Source organism: Camelus bactrianus, chromosome 16 (assembly GCF_048773025.1).
Source record: "Camelus bactrianus isolate YW-2024 breed Bactrian camel chromosome 16, ASM4877302v1, whole genome shotgun sequence".
Classification (NCBI taxonomy): domain Eukaryota; kingdom Metazoa; phylum Chordata; class Mammalia; order Artiodactyla; family Camelidae; genus Camelus; species Camelus bactrianus.
Genome location: NC_133554.1, coordinates 49,721,737 through 49,744,651, shown reverse-complemented (window position 1 = coordinate 49,744,651; position 22,915 = coordinate 49,721,737). Strand labels below are relative to the sequence as shown.

General features: G+C 49.0%; 1 protein-coding gene across 12 annotated transcripts in view; it reads right to left on the bottom strand.

The window, feature by feature from the left end:
• The window catches only part of ARSG (arylsulfatase G), a 108,238-nt gene that overhangs the window by 35,563 nt on the left and 49,760 nt on the right, over positions 1 to 22,915 (bottom strand). For 8 of the 12 annotated variants that reach the window (XM_074343537.1, XM_074343541.1, XM_074343534.1 and 5 more), the window contains 4 exons: positions 9,605 to 9,792; positions 6,259 to 6,306; positions 5,109 to 5,220; positions 2,203 to 2,340 (listed from right to left, as the gene is read on the bottom strand). In XM_074343537.1, coding sequence (XP_074199638.1) covers positions 2,203 to 2,340; positions 5,109 to 5,220; positions 6,259 to 6,306; positions 9,605 to 9,792 — 486 coding nt within the window. Of the gene's footprint in view, positions 1 to 2,202; positions 2,341 to 5,108; positions 5,221 to 5,933; positions 6,125 to 6,258; positions 6,883 to 9,604; positions 9,793 to 10,216; positions 11,608 to 21,080; positions 21,179 to 22,915 lie in introns of those variants that run through there. The other 4 variants (XM_074343544.1, XM_074343540.1, XM_074343543.1 and 1 more) reach the window with 4 other exon arrangements.

Here is a 22,915-nt window from a genome sequence, read left to right as displayed (position 1 = left end):
AAAATCATGGGTGAACTGGCAAGGCAGATCCTAAAGAAATCAGCAGGCCTGAGGATTATTTTCCGTCAAGTTAAAAGCCAACAGGATTCATGTGACTTTTCACTCAATAAGTAACTTCACAAATTAACAAACCCTTCACCACTTTCCTACGATAAAGAGTTTTGTTGGTTGATTGGTTTGTCTTTGCGCTGGTTAATTCACTGGTCGATGAACAGCCCCATGTCCACTTCAGAGCGTTAATCAGTCCCCAGCCGGCGCACCCCCCCCACACCAGAACACTGTGCTTTCACCGCAAAAGGAGGCATGGACTGTCCCCATCAGCCATGAAGCACCCACCTGTCACAGGGCACAGGGGTCTGACGCCGTCTCCAAGCTCCCGGGAGCGGATAAGTGCTCAACAGCCCCAGATGGGAGAAGGAGCTTTCCCCTTTTCATATCCACCATTTGAAAAAATAAAAAGCAAATGAAGTGTTTCTCAGAAAGCCCTGAAAAACTGGTAAGATGCAGTCTCCAAAGCCCTAAGGGACTGCTCTCAGAATTTAGGCTGTAAACAGGTTTTGTTATCAAGAAAACATCATAAAGAGATCTGTATTGCTGCCTCCACCCTCCCAGCTGCCCTTCTCTCTAACGAAGTCCCAGCGCGGTTCAGGGGTTTGGGGGTTCTCTCACATTCCAGGAGCTGGTGAGATCAGTCATCCGAAGGTGGAATCTATTTTTAATTCTGCACAAGTGGACAGGTGTGCAGCACGTTTTTTCTTGCCCACTTAGGCAAAGGCTGTGGAAAATACCAAGGGACCTACTAGAAACTGCTCCCCAGCCCTCGAAGGGGTTGCAATCTTGGGAGAAAGCTGAGACAGCACACGTGGGCTCAACAGAGGACAGCACGGGGTGGCTGTGAAGAGTCGAGACCTGGCTGAGGGGGCGGCGTGGGGTGGCTGTAGGTGTGTGCACGTGTGCCTGTACCCCACCGTCGGTGCACCACAAGGTCAGGGTGCATTACTTGGGAGCTGTCTGTTGTTTCACACAATCTATTCTCTGTCCTGACCAGGGAGGCTGTAAACCAGAAGCCCTCACACATACACACATACACAGCTTGCTAGAGACCCACTGTGGCACAGGTCTGGGTTTTTCGCTTTTTTTGTTATTTTTAATGAGTAGTTTCTAACTTTTAAAGATTAGGAGATTTGCCAATGGCCAGGTATCCCATCTTTCTTGAGAAATGGAAAGATCTGACAATCCAGGCTCCCATTTCCACAGAGAAGCAGCGGGCAGTGAGAGTTAGATGGCACACGTGCTTTCAAGTTCACCACAATCTCCACCACTCCCTAATGCCTCACATTCAGCCTGCTTCCCTCTTTAGGTTACCTGAGCCCTGGAGATGCTGGAATTTGTAACCCCTGCGTGTCACACTGAATCTAATCTCTGGAATCTTTGAGTGTTGCCTTATATGGAAAAAGGGACTTTGCGGGTGCAATTAAGTTAAGGGTCTTGAGATAAGGAAATTACCTTGGATTTTCCTAGTAGACCCTCAGTGTAATCACAAACACCCTTATAAGAAGGAGGTGGAGTAAGATTTGACTACAAAAGAGGAGAAGGCAAGGGGACCATAGAAGCAGAGATCAGGACGACGTGGCCAAAGCCAAGGAATGCCAGCAGCCCTGAAGTTGCACAAGACAAGAAACCATTCTCCCCTGGAGCCTCGAGAAGGAAACAGCCCTGCTGAAACCTTGATTTTGGCCCCATAAGACTCATTTCAGATGTCCAGCCCCCAGATCCGTAGGAGAATAAATTGCTATTGTTTTAGCCAATTAAGTTGGTGGTAAGTTTGTTACAGCAGCAATAAGAAATGGACATACCCTGCCAACTAAAGAACTCCATAAATGCCCGGAGTGCCCAGCATACAGCAGGCAGGCTCTACCCCCAGGCAGGTTATACGCCCATAGGAGAAGGCAGAATAATAATGATGATAGAGCATGGCCTGAGCAGGGATACGGGGAAGCTCCCAAGGACTTTGGGAACGTACCCGAGGCACTTCTAACCCAGGCTGTGAGATTCCAGGGCAGACTGTTTTCCAGTTTTACTACACATGCATCCATCTCTGCGGGGCAATGGAACTCCGTCGTGGCTCTGAGCAGTGCGGGCCCAGGGGACATGGTGGGTGGGAGTGGGGACCAGCACCGGGGACGCCAGGGCACTCCTCACCTTGCGTGCTGGATGAACTGGGTAGCTTTCTCGGCATACTTCTGTGCCAGGCTGCTCAAGTTCACGGGCTGCTCCACGATGTTGAGGTTTTCATACAGAGGAAGGGCCACGTCAGAGTAACAGTCCCGCTCAAGGTTCCTGTGTGGAAACCACAGATGGTAGAGTATTCATTCCCACGACCTAAGTAGTCATAGAGTCGAGCGAGATGCTTTAATGCAGTGATGCACATGAATACAAAACACTTAATAGTCTGGCCCCAGATGGTTTTTGCAGCCTGCCGCTTCCTCCCAGTGTAAAACCAGTATGAGACCTCCTTGCATTCCCTTTCTGTAGATGTATTGATCCTTCGACAAGCCTGGCCTCTCTGTAAAACTCACCAAGACTTCCGTGAGCTAGGGACAGGGGGACTCCCATTTCTTGAGGGGAGAAACTGAGGTCTAAACAAACTAAATTACTCAAGCAGAGTCCCAGAGCCAATCAGCAGCCCTGGCTCTTTCTATGGACCCCCCGAAATCATGGCTTCTGGCTGTTGGGGGCAACGCTTGGTATTTTCCCAAGTCAACAGCCAGGACTTCCCACGTCACGACGTCTGACAATATGACAGATGGTTAGCAACGGTTTTTTTTTAATTTTTAAATTTTTCATTTTTTCATTAATTATGTATTTGTTTTCCATCTTTTTTTGGGGGGGGTCATTAGGTTTACTTATTTATTTTTTAATGCAGGTACTGGGGATTGAACTCAGGACCTCAGGCATGCTACGCACGCACTCCACCTCCGAGCTGTAGACCCTTGCCCCCTGGAAACAACTTTTGAATTTCAAACCACGTTTGGAGAATTTGGAGAAACTTTAGCAATTAGGAAAAGTGGTGGGGGTCAAACCAATTCTATCTCTTGGAAAAAACCGAACCCAGCCTTTGGTCTCACTGATGGGAAGGAATCTGATACATGCACGCCCCAGCAAAGAGGCCAGGTCATGACTCTGGCCATGATTTGGGGCAGCTCAAGCCCTCAGAGCTTGACAGTCCTGAGCGAAAGTGCGGGGTTGCCTGTGCCCCCTTTCCGGGGGTCTGGGGAGGACTAAAGGAGGTAAGGAACGGTTAGTGTTTGCACACTGCTCAATAGAGTAGCAACACAATAAAAACTCAAGCCCTCCATCCTGGTGGCCACAGAGGACCAGGGGAGAAGCTGAGAATGATGGAGAGTAAAGGGGGGCCACGGGAGGCCCAGGCAGAGGAACTGTCCTCCCGGTGCAGGGAAGGGCTTGGGAAGAAATGAAAGTTCCTCGCCACAAATCTATGTGCACACGCACCACTCCAGAAGCTTAAGAGGAAGGTCAGACTATGGTAAATAATCAACCAAAGACTACGATTTTTTTTAAAAGACAGAAAAAAAAAAAAAGAGCACTGTCTCGGGCATCACAATGCTAATCTCATCATTTGTGTCCAATTTTTCAGCTTTTGATGGTCTCACCCCATCTCCACCATCCTTTACACCCTTGCCCTATTCCTCTCTCGGCCAATGCTTTTCTTCTGTTTGGCTGAACACAGATTGAAAAGGAACTGGCTAGTGTAGGTCACACCATGATATGGCCAGTCGTGCCCCAGGTGTGACCCCCAGGCCACAGGCGGTCAGAAGGGCAGTGAGATGTCCTGTAGCATCGCTTCTCACACTGCAGCGTGCTCTGCATCACCTGGGCACGTTGTGAAAAGGCAGAACTCGGGGTGGGGTCTGAACACCTGCACTGCTAACAAGCACCCAGAAGACACCCATGCTGCTGGTCCTGCGACCACACTCTTGAGTCGTTAGGATGGAGAGGATACAGGCTCTGGACTGAGAGAGACCCAGACCAGAATCTTCATCCCCCACTCTACCCCAGCGTGACCCGTGGAACCAGGGGAGCTTCCTTCCCTGTACAATCAGGATAAACACTCGCCTCGCTTGGTGGTCACATGGGTCACAGATAAGTATGCAGAGTGCTTGGAACGTAACAATTCCTCAATAAATGGTTATTATTATACTAACTATTGTGTTATTAATAAGCCACCTGAGACTCATTTCCCCCCGGTGGCTGCAACCTTAAAAATAACCATAGCGTACGGTCTGAACAAGCAGAGGGCTGGGTTTACGTTGCTTTACTATCCGAATAAGGTTTATTACCTTTTCTGATAATAACTGTATTGCGTGCTCATTACAGAACGTTTGCAAAATACAACAAGAAAGGAAAAAAAAAAAAAAAAAGAAAATTCCTTAATCCCTCAACCAGAGTGTGTGAACAATGGTTACCATTCTGGCCTATTTCCTTTAGGGCTCCTGGAGGTGTAAATACAGAGGTAGTTAAGATCACACTGTCGATGACTTGCTTCCTGCCTTTTTCACTTACTATTCTATTGTGAGCATTTTCCCATTTCACTGAATATGTTTTTAAAACATCCTGTTTAGTGCCTGCATGACATTCCAACGTCAGAATGCTGCCTTATTTGTTTGAGTGGGGCGGGTGGGGGGCGGGTGATGCTTGTACGGAGCTCTGGGTACCTTTTCTCGCTCTCTGTACAGATCTCCCACCCTATGTCCACTGTCTGGGCCAGGTGAGTGGTCCAGGAGCAAAGCCAGCAGGTAGAGGAGGAAGGAGGCCACCTGCATGAGGCCTTCAGGTTCTCCCCGGCTCAGCTAAACAGTCCAAGGAGCCTGGAAAGTTCCAATAAAAAATTTTGTTTGCTTCATCTTCACCAGAAGTTTTCTTGCACTCCATGCCCATAATGCGTTTAAATTCGCACTCGAGGTACTCAACCTTTCCTGCTGTCTTTGCTCTCCCTTGTCAGCCTCTCTCATTGACTCCTGAAGGATCACACCCTCCAGATCTCTCCTTGCTCTGGAGCCCATAGTCAGTGCCTTGGATTGGATTACCTTGATGGCCTGTCGCCCCGTGGACACGCTGGACAGGGAGGGTGGTTGTAGCCGGGGGTGTCAGTGCAGCCCATATCATGGCTGTACGGGATTCCAAAGTAGTAATCAAAGCCTGGAAGAGAAGCCACGAGTTAGGCTTCTGCTGTATGAGTCGGCATTCTTACACCCAGAAATTTAATTTTCCACGATTTAATTCAGCAGTAATATGGAGTACGTAATTAAAAGGGGATTTGATTAATATCCCTTTGTAGTATGCAAAGAAAACACGTTGCTGGGTTCTGGCTGCAAGACTAGATTTGCAAAACATCTTGGGATTAGCGTTAACCCAGACTGGAGGGAGGGGGTGGATTATCGAACCCTTACCATCCACAGTGCGCAGGACTCTCTGAGGGATAAAAGAGTAAATCCTGCCCTCAAGATACTTCCCACCTGAAGGGGAGATAAGCTATAGAGATTTAATTATAAGAGACAGATTATCAGTAAGCCAGCAAGGGAGATCAGAGGCAGAAGTCACCCCTGGGTGCTGTGGGTGGGATGGGGTTGGGATGGGATTCTCAAAATGCTCCTTGACAGAGATGCTACTTCAGCCAAACTCAGAAGGCTGTGGGGTTGGGCTTGGGAGGATGATTGGTGGGGGTGGGGGGTGGTGTGGTGAGGAGGTCAAACTGAGACCTGAAAAATCTCCTATTCACTTTTTTTTCTGAGACCCTCCCTCATCCTCTCCTCTCCAACCCAAGTTTTAATCTGAAGTTTCCCACAGAAGTTCCCCTGCTCCTCCCTGAGTCCCTGCTTCGGTGAACCCATAAGATGATTTTTACTTCTTACCATGCTGGACCTCATGGGGGCCAGATGTTCCCTGACACGTGAAGAACTGGTTCAAGGGGAACATGGATGGGCTCCCGATGGGGGAGCCAGGAGGGCGGACAGGCACCAAGGAGGGGGGCCAGGAAAGGTGCCAGGTGAGAGGGATGTGAGATTAGAGGCAGCCATGGATGCTTCAAATCCCCCCAGTGACCCTGTGAACGAAGACGTCCTAACTTAGGAGCGATGTCCCCCAGAGGCAGGATGGCTTAAACATTCATGCAGTCCTTTTACACAGAGATCTTTATTTTCTATTTCCTAGGTGACAAATCCTCCAAAGAATTCTTACCACGGAAGTTGGGGTGATAAGAGCCATGGTGCCCAAGATGCCACTTGCCTGTAGGAAAACAAGAGAAGAGACTTTTAGAGGAATCCCGGTGGGGGCTCCCAGCCCCTCTGGGGAGCTGATCACACACTCAATTTTTTCATCAGCATCACCCTTTACTGAGGACAAGCAAAGAGAATCTGCACTGTGTGAAAGCCAGGCTTTGCTCTCTGGGACCGAGAGGGAGTCCCCAGGGAGACAGAAAGTAAGCAAGGATGACTCAGAGCCGCGCAGGAAAGCACGCAGGGAGAGAGGAAGGGGAGCCGTTACCGGGAGCCCAGAGAAGTCAGCAGGCTGAGCTTCTGCCCCTCAAAGAAGGTGCGGGGGCCCACAGTAGCCCCCCAGAGCCCACGCCACCCTCCGCTCCACCCGCCCGCGCGGGGGCCCTGCGAGGGCGCCCGGTGACCCAGGGAGCAGGTGCGCGCCCCAGATAGTCTCAGAGATGCCGGTTCCGCCTCGTTTCATCATCTTCCTCTCTGGCGGCATCAGCAGTCTGCAGAAGCTGAGCGAGAGACCGCCTCCCTGCTGCAGTCCAAGCACGGGACAGCAAATGAGGAAGCTCAGACGAACGGCTGTTCCTCGAGCTGTAAATGCGTTCGTGTCGGGGAGGTGGGGGGGGGGGGGGTTGTTAACTGGGCAATGTGGGGCAGGAGCTCGGACAAGGCTGGAACTCTCTGACCTGCTCACTCTGCGCTGGGCGAAGATCCCGGGGAAATCCCCCACAAGGCAAGGAGGCAAAGAAAAGATGGAGGGGAGTTAGGTACAAAGACCTAAAGGGTGGCAGCACGAAACACAGAGGACAGAAATAAACAGGCAGCCGCAGGAGGATGGCTAGGTAAATTATCTCACGTGGCCTCAGTAAAACACCTCTAAACCATCCTTAAAAGACAAATGCATATAGCTCAGCGGTAGAGCGTGTGCTTTGCATGCATGAGGTCCTGGGTTCAATCCCCAGTACTTCCATTAAAATAAATAAATAAAAACCTAATTACTCCCCCCTCCAAAAAAAAAAACAAAACAAAACAACTTTAAGACAAAAGCATGTAGCAAAAATTGACAACTGATGAATCTAGAGGATGGGCATATGGGTGTCCATAGGTTTTTGAAAAAAAGGTAATAAAAAGTGGAGAGAAGTGGATTAAACATTCTGTGGAACACTTGAAGCATGACATGGAAATATAAAATTATATCACAATTTTAAAATTATCTCGGGGGAAGGTATAGCTCAAGTGGCAGAGCACATGCTTAGCATGCACAAAGTCCTGGGTTCAATCCCCCGTACCTCCTCTAAAAATAAGTAAGTAAACCTAATTACCCCCACCAAAAATAAAAAATTTTAAATTATCTCTAAAATTATAAAAATTATAATAAATATGTAAAATTATTATCACATGGACATACAAAATAGCAGGAAGGGGGAAAGGATACAACGAGGTAAACACACATTAACACGGACCAAGGTTGGAAGCAAAGAGCGAGTGGTGAACACGGACTTGATATTCCTTCAGCAGGTTTTTAATTTCCCCTAAAAGTGTGCTGATGGGAAATTCATAATCTCAACAAGCTGATGTGCTTACACATCCTCTCCCAGATAAGAAAAAGGTGTAATGAGTAGTGAGCGGAGAGGGTAGCAGCTGAACAGTGCATCTGTCATCAGTTTCTTCCCTGGGGTTGAAAGGCATGAAGAGGGAGTGGCAAGGGAGATCCGGTCCAGCTCAAGAAGAACTCAGCTCCCTGATGCTGAGCTCTGGAACCAAACTCTTCCCAGTTGTGCGTCTTACAGGGATGCATGAACGGAGCCGGTAAGGATGCTCAGCCTGTAGTGAGAGCTTCACAGTAATTAATGCCTCGGGGTATGGATAGAAAGGGACTGAAAAGGAGAGAAGGTTGGGACCTTAGTTGGTCCCTCCTACCAGTGAGGCTTGTCCTCCTGGGACAATGAATACCGCCCTCCTGTTTGATCTTCTGAGAAGTATGTCGGGCTCCTTGACTCAGAGGAGAAGTCGGGCCAACACACCAGAAACGCCAGTTTCACCCTGGTTTACACCAGAGCTCCAGGCACCAATAACATCCCCCCAGGGACCCTCACTGTGTCCTGTTTGTCAGCACACTGTCCCTTGCCGTTTCACGTGCGGCGGAGGGAGGCAGGAATCCCACTGGACCCAGCTCCTGGAGACTTACAATAACAAGCACAGGCAGCTCGAGGATGCTGTTGGGATGCTGGGTTCTGTAGGAGGGACCGGCGGTCCAGCCAAGCATAAGAGCACAGCCAGGCCTGACACACCTGTCTAGATCCAGCCCCCACCCACTCCAGGATTGGCAACTTGGAACAAATCTATGCACCTGCCTGAAACTCAGTTTTCTCACCCGGACAATGGGGGAAATAAGCATTTCAGAAGGCATTGCCTTACTCTGGTGCAAACAAACACAGCCCAGTGCCAGATACATTATAAATGCCTACAAGCATTTTAAAGGAAAGAAGGGAGGGAGGGGAATAGCTCATCAGTAGAGCACATGCTTAGTATACACATGCTCCTAGGTTCAATCCCCAGCACCTCTTATAAAAATAAATAAGTAAAACCTAATTACCCCCCCCAAATAAATGAATAACTAAAGGAAAGGATGCTGTTGGACAATGTGGCAGAGGCTGCTGGTTGCCTGCCCTACACCCATGTCCCCACTTACTCTGCTAATAGAACTTTGGTTTTGTTCAGGGAGTGGGCAGACCTGTGCCCAAGTCCAAGTCAATCATTATAATCCCAAGGCCAGCTTCCCAGCTTTCTTTGCAGCGAGGGGTGGCCACCCGACCCAGATCCACCACTAAGATTTGAGTGCATTTCTGCTGGAGGCAGGGGGAGTGTCCGAGAGAAGATTTGCTTTCCTGATAAAAGTGAACAAGTGAGTCTGGCACCACCTCCCCGTTTTCCTTCTTTAAACCACAATGAATGGTACCAAAGCCACCATTTTGCAACCATGAGGCCACAAGCATGAGGACAAAAGCCAACATACTAAGGACGGCAGAACAGAAAGATAGAAATGATATCTTTGAGCGGGTTAGCCAATGAACTCAATCACTAACCTCTGAGTTTGTCGTAATGGGAGGAAACTAGTTCTATGTATGGTGAGTCCACAGTTAGGGCTTTTCAGTTACTTACAGCTGAAAGAATTCCTAACTCACACAGTAAGAAATAAGCAAACAAGCAGACTTGAGCAGAAGAGGTGGCAATGTTTGGGGTTCTGCAAACACAAAGCAGCCACCACAGTAAGTGCAAGGGCAGATGGGGGTCCCGGCAGTGGGGCTCAGTGTTACCAATCATCCCGGTGACATAGCCAGCTTGCTGCAGCACCTCGGCCAAGGTGGTCTCGTTGAGCGGGAGGCCCCCCACAGAGGTGACTGCAAAGTTGTGAGTGACTCCATTGCGAAGGCCGAGCCGGCCGGTGAGCAGTGAAGCCCGGGAGGGCGAGCAGGTGGAGGCGGCTGCGTGGAAATCCACAAACCTGCACGGAAAGGAAAACGATCGGGATCCATCTACAGAAAACCAAGCCAGGAGAAAATTCAATTCCCGCTCAGTTCCTAGGATTCCAGTGCTGGGAAAAAGCTCAAAGCTCACCCAGTTGGGGGACAGCTAAAGAAAGCGAAGCCCAGAGAGGTAAAGCGACTAATCCAAGGTCACACAGCTAATTCAAATTGATTTAATCCAATCTATTTAATCGATTTTTTTTAAGTGAAAGCAAGTTTATTTAGAGAGATACACACTCCACAGACAGAGTGCAGGCTGTCTCAAAAGGCAAGAGAGAGCCTTCATCAATCCTCTTTCTTTGTAGATTCCATACTTTGAAATCCTCTACTCCCTAAATGTATTTGTAACCCCAAAATCAGTACTCATGGCTCTTAAGTGGTCATTCACAGACGTACGCAGACCTGTGAAAATTCGAGCCGCCCGCTGGGAACATTCCCAGCTGAGGTTGAATCAGGTGACCTTCTTGTTTGGACTCTCACGCTGCACGCAAGTATCCTCCCTTTCACAGTCCATTTAGTGCCATGGATTTTGCACTTTTGTTCTTTCTGTTGATGATTTCACTGTTTCCAACAGCCCCTGAGCGCAGTGCCAAAGGGTCGGCTAGCGTTCCTGGGCTCACGAAGTTGGGATGTGCCTCGTGGAGAAAACACAGGTGTTGGATGAGCTTCGTTCAGGAATAGTTATAGTGCTGCTGGCCATGAGTTCAATGGCAACGGATCAAAAACATACATTAAATAAGACATCTTTATACAGAAACACACATAAAACAAGGTTCTGTACTGATCAGTCAACGAAAATGTTGTGTCCAGGGGCCCCCAGGAACCTAACCCTGCATTTCCCCTGGAAGCAGTGGTTCCAGGTTCCCGAATTCATCGTTCACAGGGACTTTATAAAGAAAGTAAATTTCGCCGGCAACAAGAATTGACTATCACTTACTACCATAAGCCCAGCCCTTTTTTAGACACTCTGGAGAAACAGAGGGGTTTCTCCATTTGCCTACCCTCAAGGAATGAGGTTAAATTTAATGTCACTAATAATGGGGCAGTTATTACTGCCCCAAGTGTCTCCTGATGAGCAGCTGCTGAAGTTCCTAACAGCAAGGATTCCTGCCCAGAACGTTTAACCTGAATCAAATCAGACCTCTGGATCTAATTTCCACATTATAGGAAAAATAACTAAGAGCAGAGCAAAATAAAGAATACCACAAGAAAATAATTCTGCAAACCAGTCTCTGGACGTTCTATAAGACAACCGGTCTGATCTCTTCAAAAAGTCAATATCCGAGGGAAAGATGGGATGGAGGGGGGATATTCCACAGCAGAGAAGAATAAAGAGATAGAGTCAGTGCATTCATGACCCTTGACTGGATCCCAGTTCAAACAAGCTGATGACGCCTTCAAGGGCTAATTCAAGAAATTTAATATAAGCTGGATATACAGTGACATCTGGGAATCACAGTTCATTTTTTTCAACGTGGCCATGGGGAAGAATGTATTCTTCCTCTCCAGTTGTACTGAGATACAATTGACAAATAACCGATTAGTTTCAGGCATACAACAATGATTTGATATAAGTATATATTATGAAATATAAACACCATGATAAGTTTAGTTAACATCCATCACCTCACATAGTTAACAAAATTTTTCTTGTGATGAGAACTTAAGATCTACTCTCCTAGCAACTTTCAAATATACAATATAGTATTTAACTATAGTCACCATGCTGTCCATTACACCCCATGAAGTTTTATCTTATAATTAGAAGTTTTCACCACCTTCACCATTTTGCTGCATCCCCCACCCCCGCCTCTGACAACGACCAATCTGTTCTGTTTCTGTGACTTTGGTTTTTTTCAGATTCCACATATATGTGAGATCATACAGTGTTTGTCTTTCTCTATCTGACCTATTTCACTTAGCATAATGCCCTCAAGTTCCATGCATGTTGTCGAAAATGGCAAAATTTCCCTTTTTTAATAGTTGAATAACATTCCGTTTTGTATCACATTTTTATTACATCAAAAATATGTTTATTGATTGACCAACAAGGGCTTAATTTCCAAAATATACAAACAGCTCATTCAACTCAATAACAAAAAAAAAAGAAAAAACCAAGCAACCCAATCAAAAAATGGCAAAAGACCTAAATAGATGTTTCTCCAAAGAAGACATACAGATGGCTAGCAGGCACTTGAAAAGATGTTCAACCTCGTTAATTATTAGAGAAATGCAAATCAAGACTACAATGAGGGACCATCTCACACCGATCAGAATGGCCATCATTAAAAAGTCGACAAATAACAAATGCTGGAGAGGGTGTAGAGAAAATGGAACCTTCCTACATTCTTGGTGGGAATGTAATTTGGTGAAGCCACTATGGAGAACAGTGTGGAGGTCTCCTAAAAAACTAAAAGTAGACTTAACGTATGATCCAGCAATCCCACTCCTGGGCATATATCCAGAGGAAACTCTAATCCAAAAAGATATATGCACCTCAGTGTTCACAGTGGCACTACTTACAATAGCCAAGACATGGAAAGAACCTAAACGTCCATTGACAGATGACTGGATAAAGAAGATGTGGTATACACATACATACACACACACAAACACACACACACAACGGAATATTAATCAACCATAAAAAAGAATGAAATAATGCCATTTCAGCAACATGGATGGACCTAGAGATTATCATGCTAATTGAAGTAAGTCAGAAATACTTATGATATCACTTATGTGTAGCATCTAAAATATGACACAAATGAACTTATTTACAAAGTAGAAACAGACTCACAGACATAGAAAAGGGGTTTGTAAAAGGGATTACAAAAGAAGAAAGGGGATAGAGAGGAATAAATCAGGAGTTTGGGATTAGCAGATACAAACTACTATATATAAAATAGATAAACAACAAGGTCCTACTGTTAGGACAAGGAACTATATTCAACAGCCTATAATAAACCATAATGGAAAAGAATATGAAAAAGAATATATATATATCTGAATCACTTTGCTGTACACCAGAAATTAACATAATGTTGTAAATCAATTATACTTCAATTTTAAAACAAGAATATGTGTTTATTACATTAAGAATGTATTTTATTACATTAAAATGTTTTTTACTCTTAAGAGATGCATGCTGCAGTATTTAATGAAAGGTCACGATGTCTGTACCAAGTGATTCAGAAAAAAAATCATAGAGCAAACATAAGAAAAAATGGAAAAATATTAATGGTTGAGCATTCCAGCATTTATTTGACTATTCTCTCCCTTTTCCTTTATATTTGAGATTTTTAATATTAGCGAAGTTGACTGGGATGACGGTCTGGAGTCTAGAACAAGCAGGGCGGTGATGGGTGGGTGGCCAGGACCTCGCTGGAGGGTGGAAGGGAGGCGCTCACGTAGAGCGAGGGTCTCAAGCCCACATCTTGTCCGGGCTGCCTGGGAGCCCAGTGGGTGAGCTCGGCCGCCACTCTGGGCGGAGGGAAAGCCAAGGTCTGGGAGGGTGCAGGACAGACTGACAGCCACGGGGTCAGCTGGGGACGAAGTGGGTCTCCCTGCCTCTCCTCCCCACTGCAGCCCATCCTCCCACAGCAGCTGGGTAGGGGCCAAAGTGCTCCTCTAAGCACTGCTTAACACCCTGCATGATTCCCCGGGCACTCTACGATGCTGCTCCCCCTGGCCTGCCTTCTGGGTCTCTCCCTCCCTCCCTCTGGCCACAGGCTCAGTCTTACTTCAGTTCAGCAGACAGGCCAGCTCCTTCTCAACCTGTCCTCTGTCCACAGGGCACTGTTCAGGGTGCTCTCCCAGCTCTTCCCATGGGTTCTCCTGGTCCCTCAGTTCTCCCGAAAAGAAGCCTCCTCTTTCCTCTCACCAAGCTCCCGATGGCACTGGTCCCAGATGAGAATTACCTTGTCTGTTTTGTGTTCATATTTTGTGTTCATTCATCCCTGCACTAGAATGCAAACTCCATGAGAACAGGGCTTTGCTTGTAATGCTCACTGCTTCTGTCCAGCTCCTAAAACAGGGCTCTATAAATAGAGGAAAGGGGAGGGGAGGGGAGACGTCTTTCCTCCCCAGCCACTTCATTTGAAAATGTAATCAAACACCCAAATAACAGTTACTGGGAATGTGACGAAGCAGGCAGGGTTGGGGACAGTAGTTTCCCTGAGCACATTCACCAAAAGCAGCGCCTTTTTAACGGTTTTTAAAATAACATGCTAACATGGAAGTTGCAAGCACAAGTGTCATGATGTGAAGTGTCATGAAGAGATGGGACATCAGGGCACCATGGGGAAAAGCCAGGGAAGAAGGTCATGGAGGGCAGTGCGAGTTTCAGCGCTCCTTCCCACCCACCATGGAGCCTGCCACCACCACGTCTCAGGCTGGGTCACCAGCTGCTACAGCCTCAGGTCTCAGCCGTGACCCCAGATCTGGGCACAGGCGGCTCCCAGAGTCTACGGACCACAGCTCTGAACTGGGCCCAGCCACCTCCCCAGGCATCTTGGCCAGGACAGTGCTTGCTCAAGGGCTAAGACCAGTTCGGGGACATCTCCTTGTGATCTGTGCCCTCAGAGAGGCCAGCCTGGCACAGGAAAATGGGGGAAATGCACTCACACCCCTGCTTCTCCATCCAAGCAACTCTGGCAAAAGCCCAGCACAGAATGGGGGTTGAAAAGTAATGTTTACAAGGGACTCCAGCCCACACACATGTCACGCAGCCTCTCTCTGGCCACCAGAACCTCCTGGAAACCACAGAAGGTCCTATGAGTCATTAATGCTTTCATACCCCTCAGAGATGCCCCACAGAGCAGCCCCCAGCAGACCTTGCCTGTCATCATGGCCCTGGCGTTTACAGAGGTGATGGCTCTCGAGAGCAGTGTGGTCTGCAAAGCAACACAGTGGGTTCCTTTCTTTTCTTGAGCCTTTTTCCTCTCTTCTTTTTAACTATTACACAAGCCTAGAGATCATAAGGCAAAACTTTTAAAATCTTACCAACTGATTATGATCTGAGCCAGCAATTCCATTCCTGGGAGTGGAATTATCCAAAAGAACTGAAATCAGGTACAAAAATTCTTATACATGCATGAAAAACAGCAACACTGTTCACAGTAATCGAAAGGTGGCAAAAAAGCACAAGTGTCCGTTTGTGTGAATGGATACACAAAATGTGGTACTGCCACAGAATGGAGTATTATTCACCCATGAAAAAGAATGGAGCACTGACACTTCACAACACAGATGAACTGTGAAAACGTTCTGTAAGTGAAAGAAGCCAGACACAAAAGGTCACATAGTGTATGATTCTATTTATATGAAATATCCAGAATGGGTAAAATCCACAGAGACAGAAAATAAATTGGTGGTTGCCAGGGGGCTGGAAAGGGGGGGAAAACAGAAAGGAATTGCTTTTAAATTCCTTTTAGGGTTTCCTTTTGGGGTGATGAAAATGTTCTGAGACTAGATGGAGGTGGTGGTGTACAACATTTTGAATGTGCTAAATGTCACTGAATTGCTCACTTTAAAATGATTCAGTTTAGGTCATGTGAATCTCATCTCAATTAAAAACAAACAAACAAATAAACAAAATCTTACAGACTGAGAGGCATATGCTCAAAGAGAACGTCTCAGGAAGGAACCGAGGCCCAGGAAGCTGGAGGTCAGGTCTGGAGGTCTTCAGATGAGACATTACTCATTTATAACTGAGAGGGTGAATCATCCCTTCATTCATTTATTCCAAAAGGGCTGACAGAGCAGCCACGGGGGCAGAGCTGTGACAGATGCTAAGGACGCCAAGAAGCAGTCCTTGTCCTCAGTGACCTTACAGTTTAGTTTTGGAACAAACGTCCAAGGAGGTCATTTCCATTTTACAACTAATTGAGCACTAACTATAGACCCGGCTCGTTACATGTGCTGACTTGTTTAATCCTCACAGTGGCCCCAGGGTGCAGATGTCAATGACATATGAGGAAACCCAGGCAGAGGCAGGGTAAGGAACTCCTGACCTTTGCACCATATGGCCAGATAGCCAAGGGCAATGCCTTTGAACTTGGGCGTGTCCAATTCCAAATCCCACATGTGCACCATCAAACCACGCTGCCTCCACTGGAGCTTGTCTGGAAAGTCAAAGGGAAGGGGTCGGAAGGCTTACCTACTCCACAGCCAGTCTCGGGGAAACGAGAGCCCCAAGAGACAGAGTGAGGTTTTAAAGCAGAAAGGGCCCAGTCCCCCAGGCCCAGGGTGAGAGACGTGAGAAAAGAGAGCTGGTCTGGGCACCAGAAGAGGCTCTGAAGCTTAATCATCCAATGACTGACGTGGGACACACACACACAGCTCCCAGATCTGAGCCTCCTCTCTGCCACCCGTGGTCACTGCCTCAACGGAGGCCCTGGGAGTGAGAGTCAAAATCAGTATAAGAGGTTGGTCTTCCTGCCACCCCCCCACCCGCATTCTCCATGCCAACGCAAACGTCTTTCTACAGGGCACGTCCGATCGCATCGACCTCCTACTGAAGAACATGCTCTCTCTCTCCACCCACTTCTCCGGGCTCATGGGCCGCCCCGCCCTGCCACCCCCCATACTCCCGACACACCATGTTACTCCCGGGCCTCCGGGCCTTTGCTCATGCCCTTCCCAACACTGGGAAGGCCTCCCTCCTACTCTCCCTCCTTATCTTGACTAACAAGTCCCAGTTGTCTTCAAAACCTAGCTCAAGGCACAAATGTCACCCCCACTGTGTCCTCTTCCCAGACTCTCCCCTCCCCACCACTGCCCACACAGAGTCAGGGCCCCCCCTCTTTACGTATTTTATACACACTTTGGCATCTCCTTTACAACACTGAAGGATCGTTCTTTTGTTTTCATGTTTAGGACGTCTTATAGATGGCCAAAAATTCTTTGACAGGCCTCCCATTGAGTCGTGGGGTCTGAGTCCCCTCCCCTTGGTGCTGTGATGGCTTTGGACACTAGAATAATGTGGAAGTGACATTCCACCAGCTTCTGGGCTCAGGCCTTATGAGACTGGCAGCTTCCACCTCCCCTGCCCTTGAAATATGAGGCTTGAGCCACCATCTGAGAAGCAGGGCTACCCCAAGGCTGCCCTGCTGGAGAGGCCGTCTGTAGATGCTCTCGACAGAGACCCAGCAGAGGCCACTGGCCTCTAAACATCACCTGTGTGAGTGAGGCCATCTCGGACCTCCCAGCCCAGCCACCTGCTTGCTGAATTTCACCAGAGCGGCCTTAGTCAACACAGTGCGGAAAACAATTGTCCAACTAAGAGATGCCCGAATCCCTGACCTACAAGATCATGAGATGTAAGAACGTGGTTGTTGTTTTGAGCTTCTAACTCTGGGGATAGTTTGTTACTCAGCAATTACACAACCAGAGCAACATCTGTCTCTCACTAGACAACACTTGCGTCCCCATGAAGTCCTCAAGCGGGTACCACCCACCGTGTGTGGAGTGGGTGAGGCCACCACCATCCTCTTTGCTTCTGTACAATGTAGCAAGTCTGGCTAAAGAGATCTGGGCCTCAGTCCCAGAAGATGAGTGTATTCCCGAAGACCATCTTTCAAGGCGACAAATGGCAAAGAAGGGACAGAAACAGGGAGCAGCGACATGACACTGTGAGGTCCCAGCCACGCCTGCCTGGAAGCACTCAGCCTGGCCCTGAAGCCACGCTTTTGGCAGTGGACTGTGCGGTGCCTCCGTCTGACAGAATGAGGGCAGGGAAGATAAGTGCTGGGTTCACACGTGCTGGGCGAGGTCTCCCTCCAGCCTCAGGGAGCTCCCAGCCTCCCAGCTCAGTTCTCACTCCTGCCAACACTTCCTCCCTGACCCTCAGTCCCATGGGGCTGCGAGAAGCACGTGCAGCCTTCCTTCCCTCATCGCTGGGCACCTGGGGGTAATTCCCCAGCCACAGGCGTCTCTCAAAGCATCCCCACCTGCCACACGTCCCAGGGGCCTCAAGGAGGGTGTCAAACTCCTAGGGAAAAATCCAGGGCCCTCGATGTCATAGGTAACGGGCAACTGCTACCCTCAGAATCCCAAACCAAGTTCCGCTTTGGTGCTCACACTTTTGTCCCAAGAAAACGTTCCTCTCTCCCCAGTCTCTTCCGTTCTCTTCCTCCAGAGATTAAAGCACAAGGATCCTCCCAGGTCACACCTAAATGTTCTCTATAATGATTACTAGGACTATTATTAGTCATTATTAGATTACCGTCCTATTACCAGCTGTTAGATCACCATTCTCACTCTCACAGCTAATGCTCGTCAAGCGCTCCTGTAATCCAGGCACTTCGAGCACGTTATGTACCTGAAGTCACAGGCATCTACTGCCCCTGGACTCATTCTGGTTTGAACATGCATTTCTGCGTGGGCTGGCCCAAGCTGGTTGGTGTCATCTCTTTATCCACCACCACAGGGGCACACAATTTGCAGGGCCCAGTGCGAAATGAAAACGTCGGGCCCTTGTTCACAAATTACCAAGCATTTCAAGACGGCGACAGCAAAGCTTTAAACCGCCAGCCACACCTGGGTCCGGAGTCGAAGCGTGCACAACCTGCCCGGCTGTAGGCGGCAGCCGGCTTCCCGTTTACAATTCCTGCTCCCAGTTCCTCCTCTTCCCCCTTTCCAAGGGGTAGTCAAAGTAATCTTAAACATCCTTTATCAGCTAACGTTATTCCTGGCTGGAAACCCAGGAATGAGTTCTCACTGCAATCTGAGTAAACCCAAAGTCATTGCTGTGGTCTACTGGCCCTCCACCAGAGCTCTCCCGCCCAGGAGCTGAACAGAGAGGGCCAAATAGCTCATGGGTTTTCTCAGATCCAGTTCCTCTCAGCCCCAGGAGCAGCCAGCCTCTGGGCAACTGGAGGGTCCAGGGCAGTATTACAGCAACCCTACCTGCGCCCTGCACAATTCCAGGCAAAACAATCCCATAATATGGAGACAGCCTTTCAGGCGAGGCGCCAGGCATCCTGGTTCGAGGCCAATGCTGGCCACTTTCCAACTGCCAGTAGCCTCAGTGGAGACTCTTGGAAATGGATGCAAATGTCATTCGTTTCCGTGTGAGACACCAGACAGAAAAGGTGGGAACTCAACATGCCTGGTGATCTGGACTCCATCTGACATCTTCCCCACCCCACCCCACCCGCCCAGCTCTCTCTTCCATCAGCCACGCCAACCAGAGTGGCTCTGCCTAGAACACCTCAAGTTTGTTCCTGCCTCAGGCCCTGTTTATGCCCTGTCCATCTGGAACGCTCTGCTCTGGTCTCCACATGACTGGTCCCCCCTGTCATCAGGGTCTTGCCTCTCATTTGCCCTCCCCAGGGAGGCCTCTCCTGACCTGACCACCCTCCAGTGCATCACTGTTCTATTTTGTCTTTAGCCCTTATCAACTCTGACCTCACCTTGTTGGTTGATTTGTCTCCTTGCCTGAGGCCCGGCTCCCCTAGGTGGAATGGACTTCCATGGGCGTGTCTGCCCGCTCCCACCGCCGCCCCTGGGGGCTGGTTCCAGATCTCAGGAAGGGTCCTTCTCTGCCTTTGGCAGCTGGAGTCTTGTGCTCCACTGGGGAGATAGTTCTTCCTGTCTAGGGGGGACACTGGCTTGCTCCACTGCGTTCTCTGCGGACACCAAGGCATCATCCCGCCAGTAGCAGGGTATGTAGACTTTGAGATGCTCCCCCACTGAACATTCCTCCCCTAACCCATCTTTCTGCCTCCCAACAGACACACAAGCACATCACCCCACCCCTCAAAGCTTCCACTTATGAGCTGCTGGCTTAGTTCAACCAACCACCACTGAGGAGCCACAGGGAGGGAACCACAGCCCTTTTCCATCAGGAAGCTTAATCTTTAGTGGAAGGGTCAAGACACATGTGGATAATAATACAAAAGAAGTTGAGCCTGATTAGAGAAACAACGTGCTATGGGAGGTGGAGGCAGAGGAATGAGAAAAGTGTGGGCAAACGTAGGTTCAAATCCGGCCCCAGCTAGCTCCAGTGTGAGACAAGACAGGTGACTTACTTCAAGCCTCAGTATCTTCATCTGCAAAATAGGCATAACTGTGCCTACCTCACCCGGTTATTTGGGAGATTCAATGGCATGACGTACAGAAAGCACTTAGCAGAGCTCCAGGTTTGGAGACTTTTCCCCCCAAATTCACGGTAGTCCATGGGTTTGCTATCATCACTAGCTAAATGGGGGGAAAAAGAACATTCCAGGTGGGACAGGGAAGCAGCGTGCAAGGCATGATGGAATCCTAGGGGTGGATGGCACCTGGCTCCCGCTGGGACTACCCAGGCATGCGATTCACTGCTGCAAGTCCATCGCAGGTCACCTCGGCCCCAACGTGCATCCACTCTCCGAGGGCCGGTGTCCACCCTCCTCGCCGTCAACCATCACCTTCGAGTCTCTCTGCCACCCCTTGCCTCCTTCAGCTCCTCCCATTCCAAACGACACCCCCCAGGATCAACATGGCCACTTCCCCCACCTGAATCGCTTCCATGACCTTCCAAGATGCCAGGCACACTGACGGGTCATGCCAGCCACTCCCCGATCCCAGGTCGTCAGTGACTCCCTCTGCTCGGCCACCACGTCCCACCAAGCACCAGCAAGACCTACCTCTTCAGCCTCTGAGCCCCCGCTGCCTGCTATGGGTTGAACTGTGTCCCCTAACCCCCATACCTCCAAAGGTGACCTTATTTAGAAACAGGATCATAGCAGATGTAATTAGTTAAGATGAGGTCATCCTGAAGTAGCCTGAGCCCTTAACTCAAGAGAACTGGTGTCCTGATGAGATGAGAGAGACACAGAGAGGAGAACTCCACGTAAAGACACAGAGACACACAGAGAGAAGATGGCCGAGTGCCAGAGGAGGCAAGGATTGCAGTTGGACTGCCACAAGCGAAGGGATGCCCGGGGCTACCAGAAGCAGGAGGAAGCAAGAAGGAGCTTCAGAGGGAGTGTCGCTCTGCCAGCACCTTAATTTTAAACTTCTAAGCCTCCAGAACTGTGAGAGACTACTTTTCTGTTGTTTTAAGCTGCTCGGTGGGTGGTGCTTGGTTGCGGCAGCTCCAGGAAATTAACGCAACACCCTACAAATCCCCAAAGTTCAGCCCAACGGGACTCTTGTTCCTGAAACATCTCGCACCCCTCCCTCCCTCCCAGCCCATGTGCAACTCACCAACCCAACACCTTGACTCGGCCGTAGCTCAGCCAGAATGCTCTACCCTCCGCTGGCCCTCCCAGATTCCTACCTCACGTTCAAAGCCTTCCATTGTCACGAAGTGTTTCCTCATTCATTCCCCAGAAGGCTGGGTCTCGACTGTGAGTTCTGGAGCACATTGAAACATTCCTGCAGAAGGCAGACATTCACCCGACAGTATTCTGAGTACTTAACGAAAGGGGTTTACCGTGGGGCTGCCAAAGCCCGTTCCCTGCCCCACGCCCACCTGCCCCAACATGGGCCCAGGACTCTAGCGTGGGCTAAGCAGAGACCAGCCCCCCAGCCTCAATGGTCAGGCCCACGACCCACGATCCAAGCAGGACTGTTCAGAGTCCACACCTGGAATTTTCTGAACCAGGAAGAGAGGTTCTTTCTTTCTTCTCCCTTGCATCTCAAGCTAAAAGGATGTCATCCCAGAAGGGCCAGGGCCTCACCGCCCATCATAAGCAGGAGCCTGAGAGAAGGGCCAACTGGCTCCAAAGCCCAGACAAAAAGACTGAGTCTCCCCAGAGTTTAGTCCATGAGCCAAGGCTGTGCCCCTTTGGTGCTTAGGCTGCTTGAATTGGATTTCTGTTGTTTACAACCAGAGTCCTGGCTACCACTCTGCGAGGGAAACCGGATAGGGGCCTGGAACATAACAAGTACCAGAAAGAGGTCAGTCCCTGCCCTCACGGCGCACGTAGTTCAGTGGGGGAGGTGGGTAGTTCCAGCGGGGGAGAGGCAAGCACTTCTTAAAAGAGTTCCATGTAAGCTGAGCCCTCAAGTATAAACAGGCATTAACTTGATTTAGGTTTGTCTTATGATACTAAAAATAGCCACCATTTATCACAAGGCTACCACCCTAATCGTAGGACATGTGCTATTTCAAACCATCAGGACCCCATTTTACAGATCAGGAAGGTAAAGCAGAGAGTGTGCATAGCTTTCCCAAGACGGTGCAGCGGGTTTGAGCACAGACACGTCTTCCTCTGTCTAATCACTGTTCGGTATCGAAGACGGTGGGTCCCTACATGTAGGAAATGACAGAGCCCCAGGCCTGCTCACCCCAAATTCCATGTTCCTTCCACATCCCCTTCCATTTGAGAGAAATCTGGCTGGTGGTAGGCTAGTCCACAGAAGGAGGTACCTTAACTTTAAGTCACTGGTCTTGGGCTGCAACAGTCCTGAGACTCACTCTTGGAGGTGCCAACCCTGACAGCCTGACTCACATCCACACAGACCATGTGAGCCCGTGAGAGACACCGGAATGCCACTTCCCAACTGACTTCCGAGAAGAGGCAGAGGAACCAGAGTTCAGCAAGGTCAGTGTGTTCTCTTCCTGCGCACGAACGACACGGGAAATCAGAATTCAAAGTCTGTCATCGTGAGTGTGGAGTTAATGAATACAAAGGGAGTTAAAATGGGTCACAGAAAACGTCCTCCTGTGTGCTCAGCTCAGGGGACTTTTGTTCACTGTGGACTGAGTTTTGCCAGTGGGTCTGGGATGCTCAAAGTCTGCTGACCACCATTTCTTCTTGCCTGGTCCTCTGGACTAAACGTTGCTTCCTCGAAAAAATACATTATGTTCAAGCCCTTACCCCCAGTGTGATGGTATGTGGAGGGGGATGGGCCTTTGGCAGGTAATTAGGTTTGGATGAGGTCATGAGGGTGGAGCCTCCATTGATGGGATCAGTGTCCTTATAAGAAGAGGAAGAGACCAGAGCTTTCCCTCTGTCAAGTGAGGACAGAATGCTGCCAGCCAGAAAGAAGACCCTCAGCAGACCTTGACCAAGCTGGCATCCTGATCTTGGATGAGCCTCCGGAACTGTGAGAAATAAATGTTTGTCATTTAAGGCTCCGGTTCTATTGTTTTTGTTATAGCAGCCC